This window comes from Lepidochelys kempii, chromosome 5 (assembly GCF_965140285.1).
Source record: "Lepidochelys kempii isolate rLepKem1 chromosome 5, rLepKem1.hap1, whole genome shotgun sequence".
NCBI lineage: Eukaryota > Metazoa > Chordata > Testudines > Cheloniidae > Lepidochelys > Lepidochelys kempii.
Genome location: NC_136384.1, coordinates 69,379,052 through 69,396,474, shown reverse-complemented (window position 1 = coordinate 69,396,474; position 17,423 = coordinate 69,379,052). Strand labels below are relative to the sequence as shown.

Sequence of the window (17,423 nt, the reverse complement as noted above, 5' to 3'; positions counted from 1 at the left end):
TAAAAACCTACTTCATAGTAATTCTCATAGTTTTATCCATAGTAATGAATGCCTTTTATTCTGAACTACTTATCTAAAATAATTCTTCAGTTAAATACAAGCTGCCTGACATGAAATAAACATTCAGTACTACATCAGAGACGTACATCAGCATATTGTATGATAAAGTGTCTCCGTTGTCCATCTGAAAACACAGAAAGGACATATTCACCAGGTTTCCCGTGGCTCTCTCGCACCAAGAAGTCTCCTTGCTGCTTTAACAGCTCCTGGGCTTCTATTCTTGGAATTGCACCATGATACCAATCTTGCTCTGCCAATGGTTTCTCGCTGGTTGATATTACATCAAAGAACTTTAAAAAATATAAAGGAAAAGAAGTTAGCATACTGTAACCCATTTTCCATGTTTTGTCTTTTCATGAAATCCATGATAGACTCTGACAAATACTTTCACACTTCTCTTCAATTGTCTGTTTTCATTAGACAATTGAAGTGATACATCTATTCTCAGAATCAAAGTAACTGAACACTTTTTTTAACTATGCTTTTTTAAAAATAGAGGCATATGTATATATGAAAGCTCAGTACAGATTTCTGAAAATACAGACAAAAGGAATATCAATAGTACTATCAAGACAATTTCATTTTTACTTTTAAAAAAACCTCTTTCTTGGCTGAATTATCTTTCTCACTCTCAAACTTCCTTGAAATGGTGTTAAGCTTTGAAATGAAATATTTCCTTACTCACTGAGAAAGGGGTTAGGAATTTATGAGACATTATGGGTGGAATTTTCAAAAGCACTTGCATTGACTGAGCTCTAGGTTCACCGATTTTGAATTACCCCCCACAAAAGCCTGTAAACAAGTAGCAGCATTAGGAACCAAGTTTTTCCAGGAGTCTCTCAGCATATGTCCAGTGTGACCAGCCATTTGATAGCATCGTCATCAGCCAGGTGAAGAGCCGGTAGTTATTTAGTATTTGTATTGCAATTGAACACTGAGGCCTCGCCCCATTGTACTTGTGAATTTAATCAGGAATTCTAAGGTAAGACACAAGAATTATTTTTATAGGTTGCAACTGGAGTATGACTTGAGCTTTTTAAAAATTTATCTTTGTAATTTATGTATTTATTTATTTAGTATGTGCTAGAATAGGTTGTTGTTGGTTTTACAATAAAGTCTAGTTTTCAATAATCAGGTCAGACCTATTTGTTAGGGCAAAACTGTGCAACTCCATGCTGGTGAGCACTTACACGAGCAGTCCCAATTAAATCATGCAAGTGCTTGCTATTACAAGGTGGACTGTTCGTTTTAAATTAGGAACTCCGTTTTGTTTTGTGTGTGGAACATATGTCTAAACTTGCCAAGGAAAGCCCTGCTCAGGAAAGGTGTTTGACACCTTGTTGAAAGACCATCATGGAGACCCATCTAGACCTAATTAAGTCTGAAAGTCTCAACTACTGGCCCATGAGCATGGAACAATGATTTTTCTACACACAGAGCTACAGGAAGGACATGCAGGACTGGGGAAGGGGCCTGGATCAACCCAGTGGAGCATATGGCAAGGAGCGAGCACCTCCACTTAAGAGGGGGCACTGCTCTGTTCAGGATGCCAACTATCCCCACATGTAAAGAGATCTTGCTGGAGACAGAGGGTGGGCAGGAGGGACTCTATCAGCCTGAAATGCTGACAAACATCAAACTCACAGAAGGGGCAAGATCAGACATGGGAAGGGTGCATTCTTAGGGATTTTTGTTGTTTTCAAAGATGTGCAATTGTAAAGTAATCTTAAAGTAAAATTTCTGCAGCTAAGAAATAAAGTCCTTTGCTATGCACGTGTTCCCTTGCCTTCCTGACATGTCCCAAAAAGGGTTAAACTAGAAGTCCAGAATGCCCACAACCTAGGTGGAGTTCTAGGGAAGTGTGTGTAAGCGACTGGGAAGGCTTGAAAGGCTCAGAAACTAATCTTGGGGTCTAGGGCGGCTGCAGATACAGAGCCCCAGAAGGTCTGAGCTCTGGGAATATATCCTATAGACCCAGAGCTAGAAACAATTACTAGATTCTACCCAGACAGTTTAGAAGGATGTGGGACCCAGCAATTAGGTCCATTCACAAGAGATTGGAGATTGTAGAGAGGGGAAGGTAGCCAGGTTGTAACACTTACCACATGAGTAAGGGTGACATAATCTAGCCTTTAGTGAATAGAGAATGAATTCGTCACCCGATTCTTTTGTAAAGGACCCATTAGCAAACAAAGAAAAATACAGAAATACCTCCCAGGAGATCATATTTTCGTCCTTATTTTTAATATTTCCATTCGAAAGCAGTTAAAACCCAAGATCAAATTTCTCCATCATTATTAAAATTCAATAACACCAAAGTTATTCTCCTTTGAAATTACCTACATATAAAATAAACTTTTCAAATTACTAAGAAAAAAATTCGTATAAAAGGTTAAATTAGTTCAGTTTTTGTGAAAGATGCTGGGATTGACTGCCCAAAAGAGTGAGACAGCACTGAATGTTCACAGAAAAGCTGCAGAATACTGTCAAGGCAGCAAAATCTTATGCACACTACCTCAGTGCTACTCTGGAGAGAACTTCTCGAGTGGTATTAGATCGAGAGGTTTCGATACATAATCACTTCATGGCCTTCCTGTTGAAATGTACAATAAAAGGTGTCATTTGTGATGGACTCTGTAACGTGGACACTAGTTCACTAAGAAGGAAACAAACAGACTAAGCCACACAGCTTAGTTTACAGAACACAAACAAGCAAGTCTTCAGATGGTAACAGTTTCTCACTTCCAACTTGCGTCATGTCTGAATCAATGTCCATGACTGTATCATTACCTGTCCCCAGCATAAAATAGCTTAAGAGTACTTTTTTGACATAGAGAAGATTTAGGGGAAAGAAAATGGGAACAGGTTAAGCGTTTTTTTTTTCTTTTCTTTTTCTTTCTAAGAACTTGCATTGTACTTAGATAACATTTGGAAAAAAACTGTTTAAATTTTTGTCGGGTGTTTGTCAGGTTTGAAGGCTTTGTCGGGTGTTTCTCTCAAATTTCACATAATGTTTTAGTATTCATTCTGTGGTCATTTTAGCTGAAGCATGAATTATCAATTAAGTATTTCTTCACAGAAAATAAATGAAATCTAAATCAATAAATGATGGTGCTTTTTATGTTATATAAATTATATAACTTCTGCATGAACAAACCCCCCCACTCAATAATTTTATTGTATAAATTAAAGTACTATGTTTTAAATAAACAGGATATATGATCATATGCACTTCAAAATTGCTATTGAGGGGAATATGGTTACAGCCAAGAAAGAGTATCTAAGAAAGATGTATTGTCATTTTGACATTCATTGCAAATGAATTTATCACTCTAATCACTAAAACACTACATTTCTACTACCACTTTAGAGTTAGAAGAAAATTTTGCAGGATTTAATATGAACAGTTTAAACACAAAATATTGCCCTTTTAAAGACGGTAATTTCCTTTTCACTGTTTTCCAATTCCCATATGTTTTTCTTAAACAATGTTTACTGTAAAGTGAGACTTCAAGAAACATTCAATTGCTTGATAATACAAATTAGAGACTGCAAGATACTTACATTCTAGGACTCAGATTTTATTTTATTTTCAGGGATGAAGATGTCTCTCTGTCTATCTGACACGGACATATATAGTTTTTCTCCCCCTCTCTCTATCTAATGGAGGAATTCAAATATTTAAATAGGAAGGTTTTATTTTTAAGTTTCTTTTACTAACCAAATTAGTATCACCATAAAATTAAATGGTATTTGAAATATTTATTTCTATTTATTATTCTCTTTGTCTCTCTCTGTCTCTCTCTCTCCTTTCTTCCCTTCAGGGATTTCTGTGGTTCACCATACCTTATCTTGGGCCTTTGGGGGGGTTCCCTCAGATTCCCCTTCACTCTCCCCTTATATGTCGACCAATCTCCCCTTCCTCCCTTGTGGATCCTCCCCTCCCTTTCACTTTCATCTGAATTTAATATGAAGTTGAAATAAGTTTTACTTTAACAGCTCTCATTAATTGGCTCTCAAGCAGCTGCTCTTATTGAAATGTAGAGCAAAAGGTTTCTGACTCAGCATTTTTTAAAAAATGGAGATTTCCCAACCCCATTATCTGTGAAGAGACTGAGCAACAAGTTGTCTCTGAAACAAAACAAAACAAAACCTTACCCCCGGACTTTCAGTGTAACACCACATTAAGATGGTTGATAAATGTGTGCTCTTATAAACACAGCAACCAGCCACCCACACACATACCTCAATGATACTCTATTACTTAATAATGAATATTTGTTCTATTTTCTGACATATAATTAGCTGAAACTTGTTGTATTGCTTTATTCTGTGGTCTTTAAGCAATGAGAATTTATATATATTTTTTTTTTTTAAATCGGGAAGATATTTTAATTCTCCCCCAGAGAAAAGGAAGGGCATACTCTTGGATTAGTAGAAAGACAGAAATAAATTTAGGTTGATCCTTTTAGAATTTTCCCTCTAGCACTTTCCATAACCGAAACAGCGTAATTCTTACACTGCCATTAGACACATTCAAATGTAATTTGCTAGTTCTTTTGCAGGGCAATACGGTATATGAAACCAATAGCTACTTCAGGACAAGGGAACCACAAATGCAAAGAAGCTACAGCATTTTACAAAACACTACATATTAAAGCAAAAGTATATAAACCACAAAAAGATAACAGTGATGGAAACAAAATTTAAAAAATATTTTATAACCCGAAATGGCTGAATTTGGTAAGGACAACCACCCATTGTATAAACGCTATTACCAAGTTCATTTAAAAAAAAAAAAAAGGTAAGGAACCAGGAAACACCATTACTATCATCACAACTGTCAGATATCTGCAAAAAGTACAAAATTTTTCAGGGGAAAAAAAGAGTGCATTGAATCTGAGGAGCAGCAGAGCCTATTTCAAGGTACAGTTCATTCACATACTGGTCCAAATAGGACAGTGTCCTACCAGTGACTAAAACATGGCGTCAAAATGTGAGAAGTAAGGGTTTATCTACTAATTTTTGTTTTCCTACCTCAGATCATTAAACTTTATATTACTGCTCTTTACACTTATGGATACCTGACTTGGTTTTAGTCTGACAAAAGCCATTATAGTACTCTGTTGGAATTTTGGGGTTTTCTTGAGTCTCTATCTCTTCTCTTTTCCATCTTCTCTGTCTTACTCTTCCTACTTCATTGGGCTTTGAGCTTTTCTCTCTGTTTTTCTTTCACCCTCTCTACACTCTGCCCCTATACTACATCTCTATCCTTCCCTCGTCCTTTTCTTATCCATCTCCCAAAGGTACTAGAGCACTACACGAGAAAAGCTGCAAAGTTCTGGCTTTGGTTACATAAGAGTTGCCTGGTCACACAATGGTGACTCTCCTTTCTTCCAGCTGCTAAATTCCTTTAAAAACAACTAAGAAAAATACATTAAATGCTTTTCTAATACTGGAGGAACTATTGCTGTTGTCACAGTTATGTGCTTACAAATGGGTAGGGGAAGTGGTCTGTATGACAGTAAATGGCAGGGGAGCTATCCAGCAGATAGCAGCCCGTGCAATGAAAAACTATGAGAATCTCTACATTAGATTCTGGCAGCAGATCTACAGTTGAAACCTCAGCTGCATCCAGTAAGTTGTTTGTGGCTCCTCTATTCTGGGGCTATTCCAGCATTCGTATCTTCACCACAGTTTGGAAAAGTCTTCAAGCTCTCTAAGGTACATTAGGATTGAAAGAGTATGTCTACACTGCATCCAGGAGGTGTGATTCCCGGTGTGGATAGACAGACACGTGCTAGCTCTGTTCAAGTTGGCGTGCAACATCCTCGCTGATATTTCAATGCACTAATTTGAGCAATGCTAGCATGAGTCTGTCTACCCATGCTAGGAATTACACCTCTCAACTGCAGTGTAGACATATCCTAACTCCAAGAGGCTATTACACTGACTGAGTTGGCGTGCAACAATCTGACCAAGGCCCAAAATACTTGCTATACTGCTGTGCCAGGAGAAATAGGAAAGAGTTGCAAAGGGCTTATACACCATCTCTACACAAGCCAAGAATTACCCCATACTGAAAGAATCCTCAGTTGCCTACTTAAAGCAGCTTTCTGGCCTCTTTGCAATACCATCACTCAGAGTCTCATTCTGAACGGTATCATTTCTTTTCTCTGTTGGTAGCAGCACTACTAGCAGTTCCCAAATGTTCTGAGATAAAAGCTCAGCCAAGCATCCCTTAAGGCTTCAGAGTAGAGTACTAAATAAGACACTGACTTTTTAATCACCTGTATCCCCTCCTATCAGAGACTAGGCAAACCCCATGGATAAAGACCTTGAAAACGGTAAGACAGCTACATACTAACAAATGCATGATAATTAACCTGAGCTTTACTAAACTCCCGGGTGTTTGAGGAAGTACAAGGTTTCTCTGCTACTTTCTCCGAAAGGCACTAAAAAAAAATAAAAGGTTTTCTTTGGTTATGCATGACAGTAACTATATTTCCCCCTCACTAACTGTGGACATTTACTGTTATGATAATACTGCATTTAAACCAAGGTATGTCTATTTATTTATTTATTTTTGCTTATAGCTTGTCGAAACAATGAAAATATATACTCGGAAAGCAAGCAGCTAAAATGATGTGTTCTATAATGAAATCAACACCATTGTTCTTCCAATTTTACTTCTACATGCTATGATTTAAAAATATTTGTATGGCTTTTAGTTTAAAAATATTATATTATATTGTTGTATAACACATCTGGCATATTATATACCATAATATACTTGACTGATTCGTAATATACCTGGAATACCGGGAAAAATGCACATTGAGTTTGAAATGCCAATGTTCTAACAGTTAATCTTCACATCAAGAAGCAATGCCACATACAGGGCAGCAAGAAAAATATTAATGGCCAATAACTAGTTATTGTGGCAGTTAGCTACAAAATCAAAAAGGAAACTGTACCCATGCATGTATATGGTAACCATTACTAAAAGGTTGCATTAAATCATTAACTCACCACAACACATGACAAAAATACTTAAAGAGCGCAGCTGAAAGGATGATATGTTCTAATTTAGTAGGTCACTTGTGTAATGAGACACAGAACCTATACTAGGATACTATCCTTCTCTGGAGTGTTGTTAAGTTTCTTCATAGAGCTGCCCTTCTCTACTCCTCTCCCTACTCACTCACTCACCAAGCATCATCATCTTCGCTGTCCATTCACACAATATTGTCACTAATTGGAACAAGAGCCTTCTCTGCAGCTCCAGCCATTTGGAACTGACTTCCTGTACCTCCCTGCTTCAATGGGCCTGATTCTGATCTCACACCAACATAATTCAACTGACATAAGCGTCGTTACTCCTGATTTACAGTGATAAAGGTCAGAATCAAGTCCATAGACTCTTGGTAAAATCCTGACTCCACTGAAACCAATAGAAGTTTTGCCATTAACTTCAATGGAGACCGGTTTCACTCTCAATTTCACTTCAAAATGCATCTACAATCTTAGTTTCTCTTTCGCCCTTTTTATTTATTATTTCATTCTCTAAAATGGTTTGGGATACACTTTTTATGGAACATGCCATAAAAAATAAAGTTGTATTGAATAATACTGATACGAATGAGGCAAAGGTAGTGGCATAACTATACAAAGGCTGGAGGGCAATGCACATGCTCCAGAGTATCTTACTGTAATTATGAACATATGAAAAATATTGTATTGTTATGCCAATTACAACAGCTTTATATCTTAAAAACATGATTAATCATATAATGTAGATACTTCATCTCTTTCTGGTAAAGATTTGTTCCCTTTAAGTGTAGTGCTGATCCAGTACAGCTTTAGATGTGTCAAGCAATGCAACTTCCACCATTTTCCTGGGGAAATTATCCCACAAGCTAATATATCTAAAGGCTTGTCTACATGACAGATTATGTTGGTATAATTTATGTCACCCAGGGTATGAATAAGCCACCCCCGTGAGCGACGTAATTTACACCGACCTAAGCCCCAATGTGGACAATGCGATGGTGGCAGAAAAGCTGTGTCCCGCCAGCACAAAGCATCTTCACCAGATGCACTACAGCAGCGCAGCTGTGCTGCTATAGTGCTTCTAGCGTAGACTAGCCCTCACTTTCAAGAAGTTTTTTCTACTATTGAACCTAAAAATTCCCTATCTTAATTTCATCCCATTACTGCTATTTACAGCCTTGTTTGGACCACCCTAAATAATTCCTCCTCTTTATTATGATTTATACTCTTCAAATACATATAGACATTTTGCCTCCTCTCCCCCACATCTATTTCAATTATTTTTAGCTTAACTACACCTTTCATGGTTGCTTGGTAATGATACAATACTGACTATTGAGAAGGCCCATTCATACCACACCCCTATTTCGTAAGAAGTTTCCTTTTGGGCTGAAACTTCAGGTGACGGACCTCACCCCGAAGATGAATTTTTTTTGTAAGTTCTAGTGAGCTTTATTTGGACCTTATTTGAGTTTTTGGAGCAATAACTTACTCTTCGCTCAGCTAAGTTTTGGAAGGGAAATGTTTTTAAAATAAAGTTAGACATTAAGTGAAATAGAGAAAATGCTAAATTGCATACAAGTTTTTTAGCATATGCTTCAAAATAGATCAGCAAGCGTCACACAATTTGTTTTTCTTTTCGTCCTCTTATGTTTATTTTTTAAACTGCCTTAATGCATCCACGCCTCAAAAAACTTCCTTTGTTGCTTAGGGGCCTGCTCCAAAGCCTATTTAAATAAATGCAAAGACACCCATTGACTTAAACGGACTTTGGATCAGGCACTAGAACACCAGATGTCCCAAAGAGTGCCTCAAAAATCAATACATAAGTCAAAGAGCTCCTTCATGTATCAATATCCCTAATAACTGTTTTTAGTAAGGGGTGCAAATGCAGTGAAGTGGCATATAAGGAATGCACAGTACCACCAGGTTCACCAGGGAATACCACAATGCACCAGACCGTCAATCAGTCGATAAATTAATGCTTTACAAAAATGAACTTTTTCCGGTGTGACAATGACCCCGGAGCAATGGAAGAGACATTTGATACATCTTTTGTTGGCGTGCACTAAATAAAAGTAGTTCTGACTCATACCGTTATTTCATGGTATTATCATGTCTACTGACCAGTCAGAATTTAGGATTTTTAATGCTATTTTAATATAACATTTTCCATGTAGGTTGAAGTGTGTTGTAGTGTTAAAAAAAAAATCCTATCCGGGTTGCAAAAAGCGGGACAGTGTAACACCCCATTGTCAATACTACTTACTGATGAAGAGCCCAGCATGGATTTTGGAGATCTTATCATTCCAGCTATGGAGTGACGAATAGTATCAAACCTGGACACCTTATCCTTCTTATCCTAGGTTGGGGGGGAGAAAAAGAATATCAGCAACAAAAATAAACTATACAACACCGATTTCTGAGTATATATAATCTGACGTACTTTTTCTGTTTTGGTTAAATATAAACAGATATAAACTAGCATAGCTGCACAAACTTCAGAGTTATGCCATTTTATGTCAGCTGAGGATCTAGCCCACATTTTATAATATCAAATACTAAAGTTTTGAGTAATTATTTAAAAATAAAATTACTGTCAACCATGTAACAGATCTGAAATTCTGTAATAGTACAGTCAGGTCTCCCCTAGTTCTTTAGCTGCCCTAGAGTACGTAATTTTTAATAGGACAATTTTTTAAAAAAAGAGTAGAACACCAAACTCTGCAAGTAGCTTTTTTGTATGTATCTCACTCAATTTTTACCTCCGCTGTCCTTCCTTTATTAACCTTTCCTGCTCTGTATACACTGAGTGCAGCCTGAGGTGCACACAGAACAAAGGTGTGGAATATACACCAAAAATGGGAAGAAAAAGTGAGACAAATGCGGGAGGGGGTTGTGGGAAATGGGTGGAGTGTGTCCATCCAGTACACTGAATGAAGTATGAGTCCTGTAGAAAAGTGGCTCTCAACCTTTCCAGACTACTGTACCCCTTTCAGGAGTCTTATTTGTCTTGCGTACCTCAAGTTTCACCTCACTTAAAAATTACTTGCTTACAAAATCAGACATAAAAATACACAAGTGTCACAGCACACTACTGCTGAAAAATTGCTGACTTTCTCATTTTTACCATATAATTATAAAATAAATTAACTGGAATATGAATATTGTACTTATATTTCATAATATATAGAGCAGTATAAACAAGTCATTGTCTCTATGAAATTTTAGTTTTTTTATGTAGCCCATTGTAAAACAAAGCAAATATCGAAATGAGCTGTTGCACCCCCTGGAAGACCTCTGTGTACCCCCTGCTGTAGAACAAGTAATATACCGTAATGTAAGTAAAGACCTTATGATAATGCATATGCAGAAGGGGACCCAATTAAGGTAACATGGACTGTTTTAAGCTGGCATTTCCTAACTTCTGAGTGCTTGACTTTTCAACTTTAATGTTTTTTTAAGGTAGGAAACATCATACAGAAAAACCCAATTCTTTTAAAAGAAAACTGGAAAAAAAGAAATTCCATCATATAGAACCATACTAATCAGCACATCAGCAGAGTCTGAATCTAGGAACTTTAAATCTCAACACAGAGCTCCATCACTTGAGCTAAAGGAGTAAATGATAGCAGAAGCATGGATGGAGATTTGGGGAGGGGGGCATAGAAGAGCATTGTACCCCCCAAAACTGTTTATCAGATATTTTCAAACTGTGGGGTGTGCCCACCTAGGGGGGTGCAGAAGAACAGGTGCCAGGTGGCTTGGGCCAGCCCGACACAGCGGGACTCGGGGAGAGAACGCCATCTCCACCCCAACTCACTCATTAACTACACTGTAATTTAAGTATCACTAACAATCAGTAAACCCAGAAGTTAGGCCTATACTTAATAATAATAATAGTAAGTTCCATGACCTCCCCAAATATAGAAGTGAAACTACACCTATGAGCAGAAGTAGACTATTATTGTCTCTATCAACCAATCACTAGAGAGGGATGTGATGCACACTTTGCTGGCAGCATACACAACTATTTGCTCGACAACAGTGAAACATCAAGATCATGGGTGGAGAGTAAAAAAATCGTTTGGAGGGGCTGGGTCCGGCTCTATCCCGGCCCAGCGTTGAGGGGAGATCCGAGGGAGGGAGGGTTTGGAGAGCAAGACAGTCCCACATGAACCCCGGACAGCAATGGCTCCTGTCTCACAGAGGTTGCAGACTGAGCCTGCCTGTCCCCACATAGACCCCGGGCAGTGGCAGATCCTGTCCAGGATTTGAAAAATAAGTCTGCCCAGCTCTGCACTCATTTCAAGCAGCAGTGGCTCTGCTCCTGTCCTCTGGGTCTGAGCCAGTGAGGTTGGAGGGTGAACCTGCCCAGCCCCACACTCACTCTGGCTCCGTCCTGCCGCACAGTGCTGGGTCGAGGGTTGGAGAGTGAGCCCAGGCAGTGGTGGCTCCATTCTGTCCCTTGGTGCTTCTCTGGGCCCAGCATCCCACTCTGGCCACTAGGAAGAGGCTCAAAGAGCTCACCACAGCATGTGGCACATGCCAAGGCTTTGGCTTTGCATGCAAAGGCAAGTGTGCGCACCAAGGAATGGGGGCAGTTCAGCAACTGCTGAGCTAGCAGGTAGATAAATTTGATGGAGGGTAGAGGTCTGAGCCCCCTGTAGAACTTAGCCCTAGCCACTCGGCAACTATAATTAGGAGTCAGGACCCTTGCGTTCTGTTACTGATTCTGGTGTTGATAGGGGTCTAGTAGTTACAGAAAGAGCAACCAAGTACACAGATTTTGCATATTTATTATGAAGGGCTCCGCAGTTGTGGATGCCACTTATGTCTGACATGTTAGAGGCCTGGGTTCGGATTCTTGTGCAGACTTTCAGTTACCCTGTCTGTTAAATGGATGGAGTGATACTGATTGCCTCCGAAGTTTAGGCCTTGCTCAATAAGCAATAATTTAAAGTGCACAAAAATCTGAATTCTCGTCAGTGCAAGAGCTGGGACTAGAATTCATGGTCCATCCTTGGCTCCTTCCATAATCCAGAATGGCAACTGCACTTGTTCTGTCTGGAGCTCAATCTCTGTTGGGCCAAGGAGAATACTCAGTGCAGATGGACTATTCACCAAGCCAATAAAAAGCTTTAACAGATTACATGCTAATAGAAAAGTTTAGATGTTTAAAACCTGGCTAAATCTGAGTGGACTTTCAAGAGGCCCACAAAAGCATTTCTCTATTCCCAGAACTACTGTCAAATTTCAAATTCTTGCACCATAGAGCAGAGGCACTACAGTGCTTCAAAGATTTTTCCTTATCTACACTCTGGGAAATAACTAAGCTGGTCTGATTAATCTTTTCTTTCTTATTATATTGAATTTTTTGGTTCTTCCCCAAAAACAGGGAGAACCAAAAGGACAAAAGAACAAAAAAGTAAAGGCAAGGGAAAGAATGGAAAAAAGAAAGAGAAAGGAAATAGAGCCACACCTCAGTTTCTGTCAGTCAGGAATTAATCAAAGGTTTCCACAAACTTAGATCAAATCTTTTCAAATTTGTCTGAAGTTCCTCTTCCCTTAAACATTACCCCTCTCTTTAGCTGCTAGGTCAGCCAAGTCACTGAACCAAGTTTCTATCCCGGAGGCAGTTTGCTCTTCCATCTAAGCAATATGAATCATTTGGCTATTGCTGATTTTTTTTTAAAATAATTTAATTTAAGACAGAAAGCAAGCATGGAAAATTTCAGCCCAAACCGTTAAAATTTGGCAAAGTTACAACCAACTAATATAAGAGGCTTATAAACAAAAGTGTGAGGCAACCCTAATTTTAGCACTGCTTAGCATCCCCACACGATGTCAGTAATACCCCCAAATTTGTCATGGTCCATCTTTTCTCCCTGGCCTCTTAAACAGGGATGATAGGTTGGTGCTGGTAGAAGAATACGTGGGACTCGGGTGAGGATTCTTTGGAGGAATTTTAATTAAATTGTATTATATCAATGTATTGGATCTTGAAGTAACAGGTCTATTAGGGTTTTTTGAAATTGTCTCAGAGATTTGGAACTGTAGAAGTTAAAAATTGACATAACTGAATAAATACATAAACAGTTATGCAACTTTAGCTTTTGCTGAAAGACTTTTCTAAATGGTCAACAAAATGTAAAACCGGTAAGTAAGGTTAAGATTCTGTCTTGGGTATTTTTAGTAAAAGTCAGGAACAGGTTGCAGTCAATAGACAAAAATTCACGGACGCCCATGACCTATCTATGACTTTTACTGAAAATACCCTGGGGAGGAGGAGGAAAATACCCTGGGGAAGAAAATAGTTTTGCTGGGGTTTGAAGCAGCTCCAGCACCACCACTGCTTGTGCAGAGAAGGCTGACCACAGCTGCTCCAGGCACAGGGGGATGACCCAACCCCAGCTGGTGCTCTGGTGGGTTAGGAACTGCTGCCAGTCATCTGTTCCAGCTGCCCCAGGACTCACCACCAAGAAAGCTGTTCCAGTCGCTGCCCCCTGGTGGCCTCAGGGCTGACTGCCTGTCAGTTGTTCCCGTGGCCACCCGCCTGGCCACTGTTCAGTCAGCCCTGGGACTGGTCGACAGCTATTCCGGTGGCAGCTGCTCCAGTAGCCCTGGGGTTGAGCTACTCCAGCCCTGTCGCAGACACAGTCATGGAGGTCCTGGAAAGTCACCAAATCCATGACCTCCATGACAGAATTGTATCCTTACCAATATGTAAATATTATCTACAGTGTATACCAACCATGGAAACTAAGGTACTACTGCAATTCAGCCAGTAAGCAATGCCTATTCTATTTGCTAGTTAAAATAAACAGCTATTCTTTTAACAACATTCTGCAACGTGTCCACAGTTTGCATTATAGCTGCATAAAAGCAGAATATCACCAAAAAGAAAAGGTGAAAGTTAAATAATCATGAGAATAATCATGAGGCAGATGGGGAACTTATAAAACAATGTAACTAACAGTTGTTCACCATGTTCCCAGTTACTCACAAATAAAACATTTCATTCCTTTTACCAGTCTCAAGTATACACAATACTGCACGTCATTTTAAGTTACAATCTGATAATACAACAGGCTGCCTTGAGTCCCTGGAAGGTCAATTCTATATCAATGGATTAAATGGCTACTTTAAAAAAATGCTCACTGCATTACCCTGGACACAGTACTTAATTTTGCTTCCATGCTTGCCAGGGCTCGGAATGATCAGCTCATTTCAAGCACCTTAGGTAATGACACGATAAAGGGTCTTCTTCTGATAAACGAGTCATGGGGATTAGCAGTAGCTAAATGACTGCTTCTCATATCACAGAGGGGAAAAAACTGCAGAGAACAATGTGTACATTCTGATAAGTTTCCCACAAATAAATTCAAATAAACCCTTAATTCTACACTTACAGCAGATTTTCTGAAGACAACAACTAGAAAAGCCCTGGCAACATTAAGCTACAAGTAAGGTTCTATCTTTCACTAATGGCTCTCTCTTTGTTCTAAACTCTTTTTGCCAGGGGACCCGAATAAGGCTGATCTTATTTCCATAGGGGTATTAAATACACCAGATTCAGTGCAAACAGATGATGACACGTAAAAGTCAAAATGGGAGCAGAGACCTATAGGATCTCTGCCTAATGCACAGCAGTCAGTGACTATGCCATCTGGACTTCAGAACCTGACATCACCATAGAACCTACATAAGAAACAATGCATTTCAGAGTAAGAAACTCCTATTAGATAAGACAGATATTAAAATGTAAACTTAAAACAGATAATTTGCTCACATTTGATAAACTGGAGAGGGTTCAGAGAAGAGCTACAAGAATGAATAAAGGATAAGAAAACATGCTTTATAGTGATGGATTCAAAGAGATCAATCTACTGAGTTTAACAAAGAGAAGATTAAGGGATGACTTGATTACAGTTTGCATGTATCTACATGTGCAACAAATATTTAATAATGCACTATTCAATCAATCAGGAAAAATTATAACATGATCCAATGACTGGAACTTGAAGCTATACAATTTAGACTGCTAATAAGGTGTATATCTTTAACAGTGAAGATAATCAATCATTGGAACAATTCACCAAGGGTCAGGATACACACTCCATCACAGACCATTTTTAGATCACGATCGGATGTGTTTGCTCTAGGAATTATTTTGGGCAAGTTCTATGGCCTCTGTTATATAGTAAATCAGACTAGATCAGTAGACCTCTGCACGGACACAAAATTTAACAGATATTCCGGACCTCAGAGCTCTACCAGGAACAGCAGTGGTGAAAGAAGCAGCATGTCGGGCGACTGCTCACAGGAGCCAGCGCCCAGCCCGGGCAGCTCCTCCAGAGTGACTGTGCGACCCCCAGCCTTGTCCACTGGGCAGGCACAAGGCTCACCGGGGGCTGTCCCTGGTGAGGCTAGTGTGTGAAAGCAGCTCGCACACTGCCAGACAGGAGTCCCTTCCACACCACAGTGCGTGTCTCCTGTCTGGCAGCGTGCAAGCCACTTGCACACACTAGCATCACCAGCGAGCCTGTTGCCTGCCTTTCCAGCCAAACTTTCCATCCATTCCTTTCAATATAAGTCAATATGTTGACTTCTTCAGATTTCTGAGATAGTCTAAACTGGAAACAAAAAGGTTTTGAGGCTGTGCTATGACTTTTCCATCCGCCTGTAACCTACTTTCAGAACTGCAGAAATTCTTAACTATGTACATTGGATTAAAGTTTGCTAGAGGAAGGTCTTTGCAGAATAGGAACTCCATACCTTTATTTCGATAAGACTTTTTCCCTCCTCGTAATGTAAGATATTGTGGTTTTCCAACTAACGTAAGAGGTGCTTGTTTTAGAGATAAATTTCTAATTCCAGTAGCATTAGCCTCACTGGTCTCAACTCCTGCAAGGTTATGCTAGTGGAGCTTTCTGCCCCAGGGACAATCTTCCACAAAGGTGGATTAAGGAACTGATAGTGTTATGGTGCCTCCATAGGAAACGTGGAGTTCTGACACGGTTTCCGATTGTATAAACCTCAGCCAGACTCCTCCCTTCAGTTTTCTTTGCTTCCTCATCTCAAAAGCATGGAAGTTTCGCCTCAGCTCTCTCACTTTTACTTTCCTTATTCCTCTCTCCTGCCTGAAGAGACAAAGAGGAGAGGAAAAGCAAGGAAAAGGGCAAGAAGCCTGAGGAGAGAACATAAAAGTTATGTTTCAGAGTAACAGCCATGTTAGTCTGTATTCGCAAAAAGAAAAGGAGTACTTGTGGCACCTTAGAGACTAACCAATTTATTAGAGCAAAAGTTATGGTCTCTCTTCCCCGGAGGATCCTGCACATTCTTCTAGCAGTTTGTGGCTCTCTGGGCTAGTGAGATTTACAAAGATATGCTTCTGCATTTTATTGTACCCTTTTCTGGATTTTGCTGTTGTGAGTATAGAGCCTTTATGTGTTTTCTTTGTTTTGTTTTTTATCTTCCTCTTTTTCACGCTGGTTCTCAGTCATGGCTGTGACTCTCCTGCACACTTTCTCAAACTGGTCCAGGATAGAAAAAAATCGTTATTTTTCTGATTGCTCTATGTGGTCAGATTCTGTAGGCTCTCCTTCCTAGTGATAAAGCTGGAGGAAGAAGGGGATCTGGAGGATTTGATTGACTTCTTTTTGTGCTTCCTTTTTTAAAAATGGTTTTTTGTTCACAGCTTCATTTTGAACCAACACCATATACACGAGTTTTACCCCATACATGAAGCCAACAGCTATTCGAGCACTATTTGTTTGAACTGGGAAGACCTGGGAAAACCATCAACATCCAGCTCTGTTTGCTAGGGATAGTGAGATATGATGACAAAATTTGAAAGAAAAAAATTGCATTTGATTGATGAATTCTTTTGTATTCCCAGGCAACAGCTTGGAGAAATGAAAGTAGGAGAAAATAAAATGAAAACTAAAAACAAAGCTTCAAAGAAATAGTCTTCCATACCAGCATAGGCCAAGAACGTAACCCCTTAGTAATCAAACTGCCATTCTTAACAAAAATACCAAGATAAACACACCCCATAGGCTAGAGATATGGTCAGTGATGAGCTGACAAAATCTTAACAGGTTCCCTCCTCACCCTACGAGAGGGTCGTTGCTCACCCCCGCCCCCCGACACTCCTGCCCCATCCAACCTGCTGCATTCCTTGACGCCACCCCCCCCAGGACTCTGCCCCATCAACCCCCCTCCCCTGTCTGCCCCCACAACCAGGCAGGAGGGTCTCGTGGACCACTGTAGTGGGTGTCCACCCCACCCTAAGAGCCAGAGGGACC

General features: G+C 39.6%; 1 protein-coding gene across 19 annotated transcripts in view; it reads right to left on the bottom strand.

Annotated features, from left to right (window-relative positions):
* Positions 1–17,423, bottom strand: part of FER (FER tyrosine kinase) — a 432,887-nt gene that overhangs the window by 239,098 nt on the left and 176,366 nt on the right. For 17 of the 19 annotated variants that reach the window (XR_013635792.1, XM_073344641.2, XM_078852827.1 and 14 more), the window contains 2 exons: positions 9,383–9,475; positions 147–350 (listed from right to left, as the gene is read on the bottom strand). Coding sequence is in view for 18 of the 19 variants with exons in the window: in XM_073344641.2 (XP_073200742.1) it covers positions 147–350; positions 9,383–9,475 (297 nt within the window). In the remaining variant the exon portion in view is untranslated. The remainder of the gene's footprint in view (positions 1–146; positions 351–9,382; positions 9,476–17,423) is intronic. The other 2 variants (XM_078852835.1, XM_078852828.1) reach the window with 2 other exon arrangements.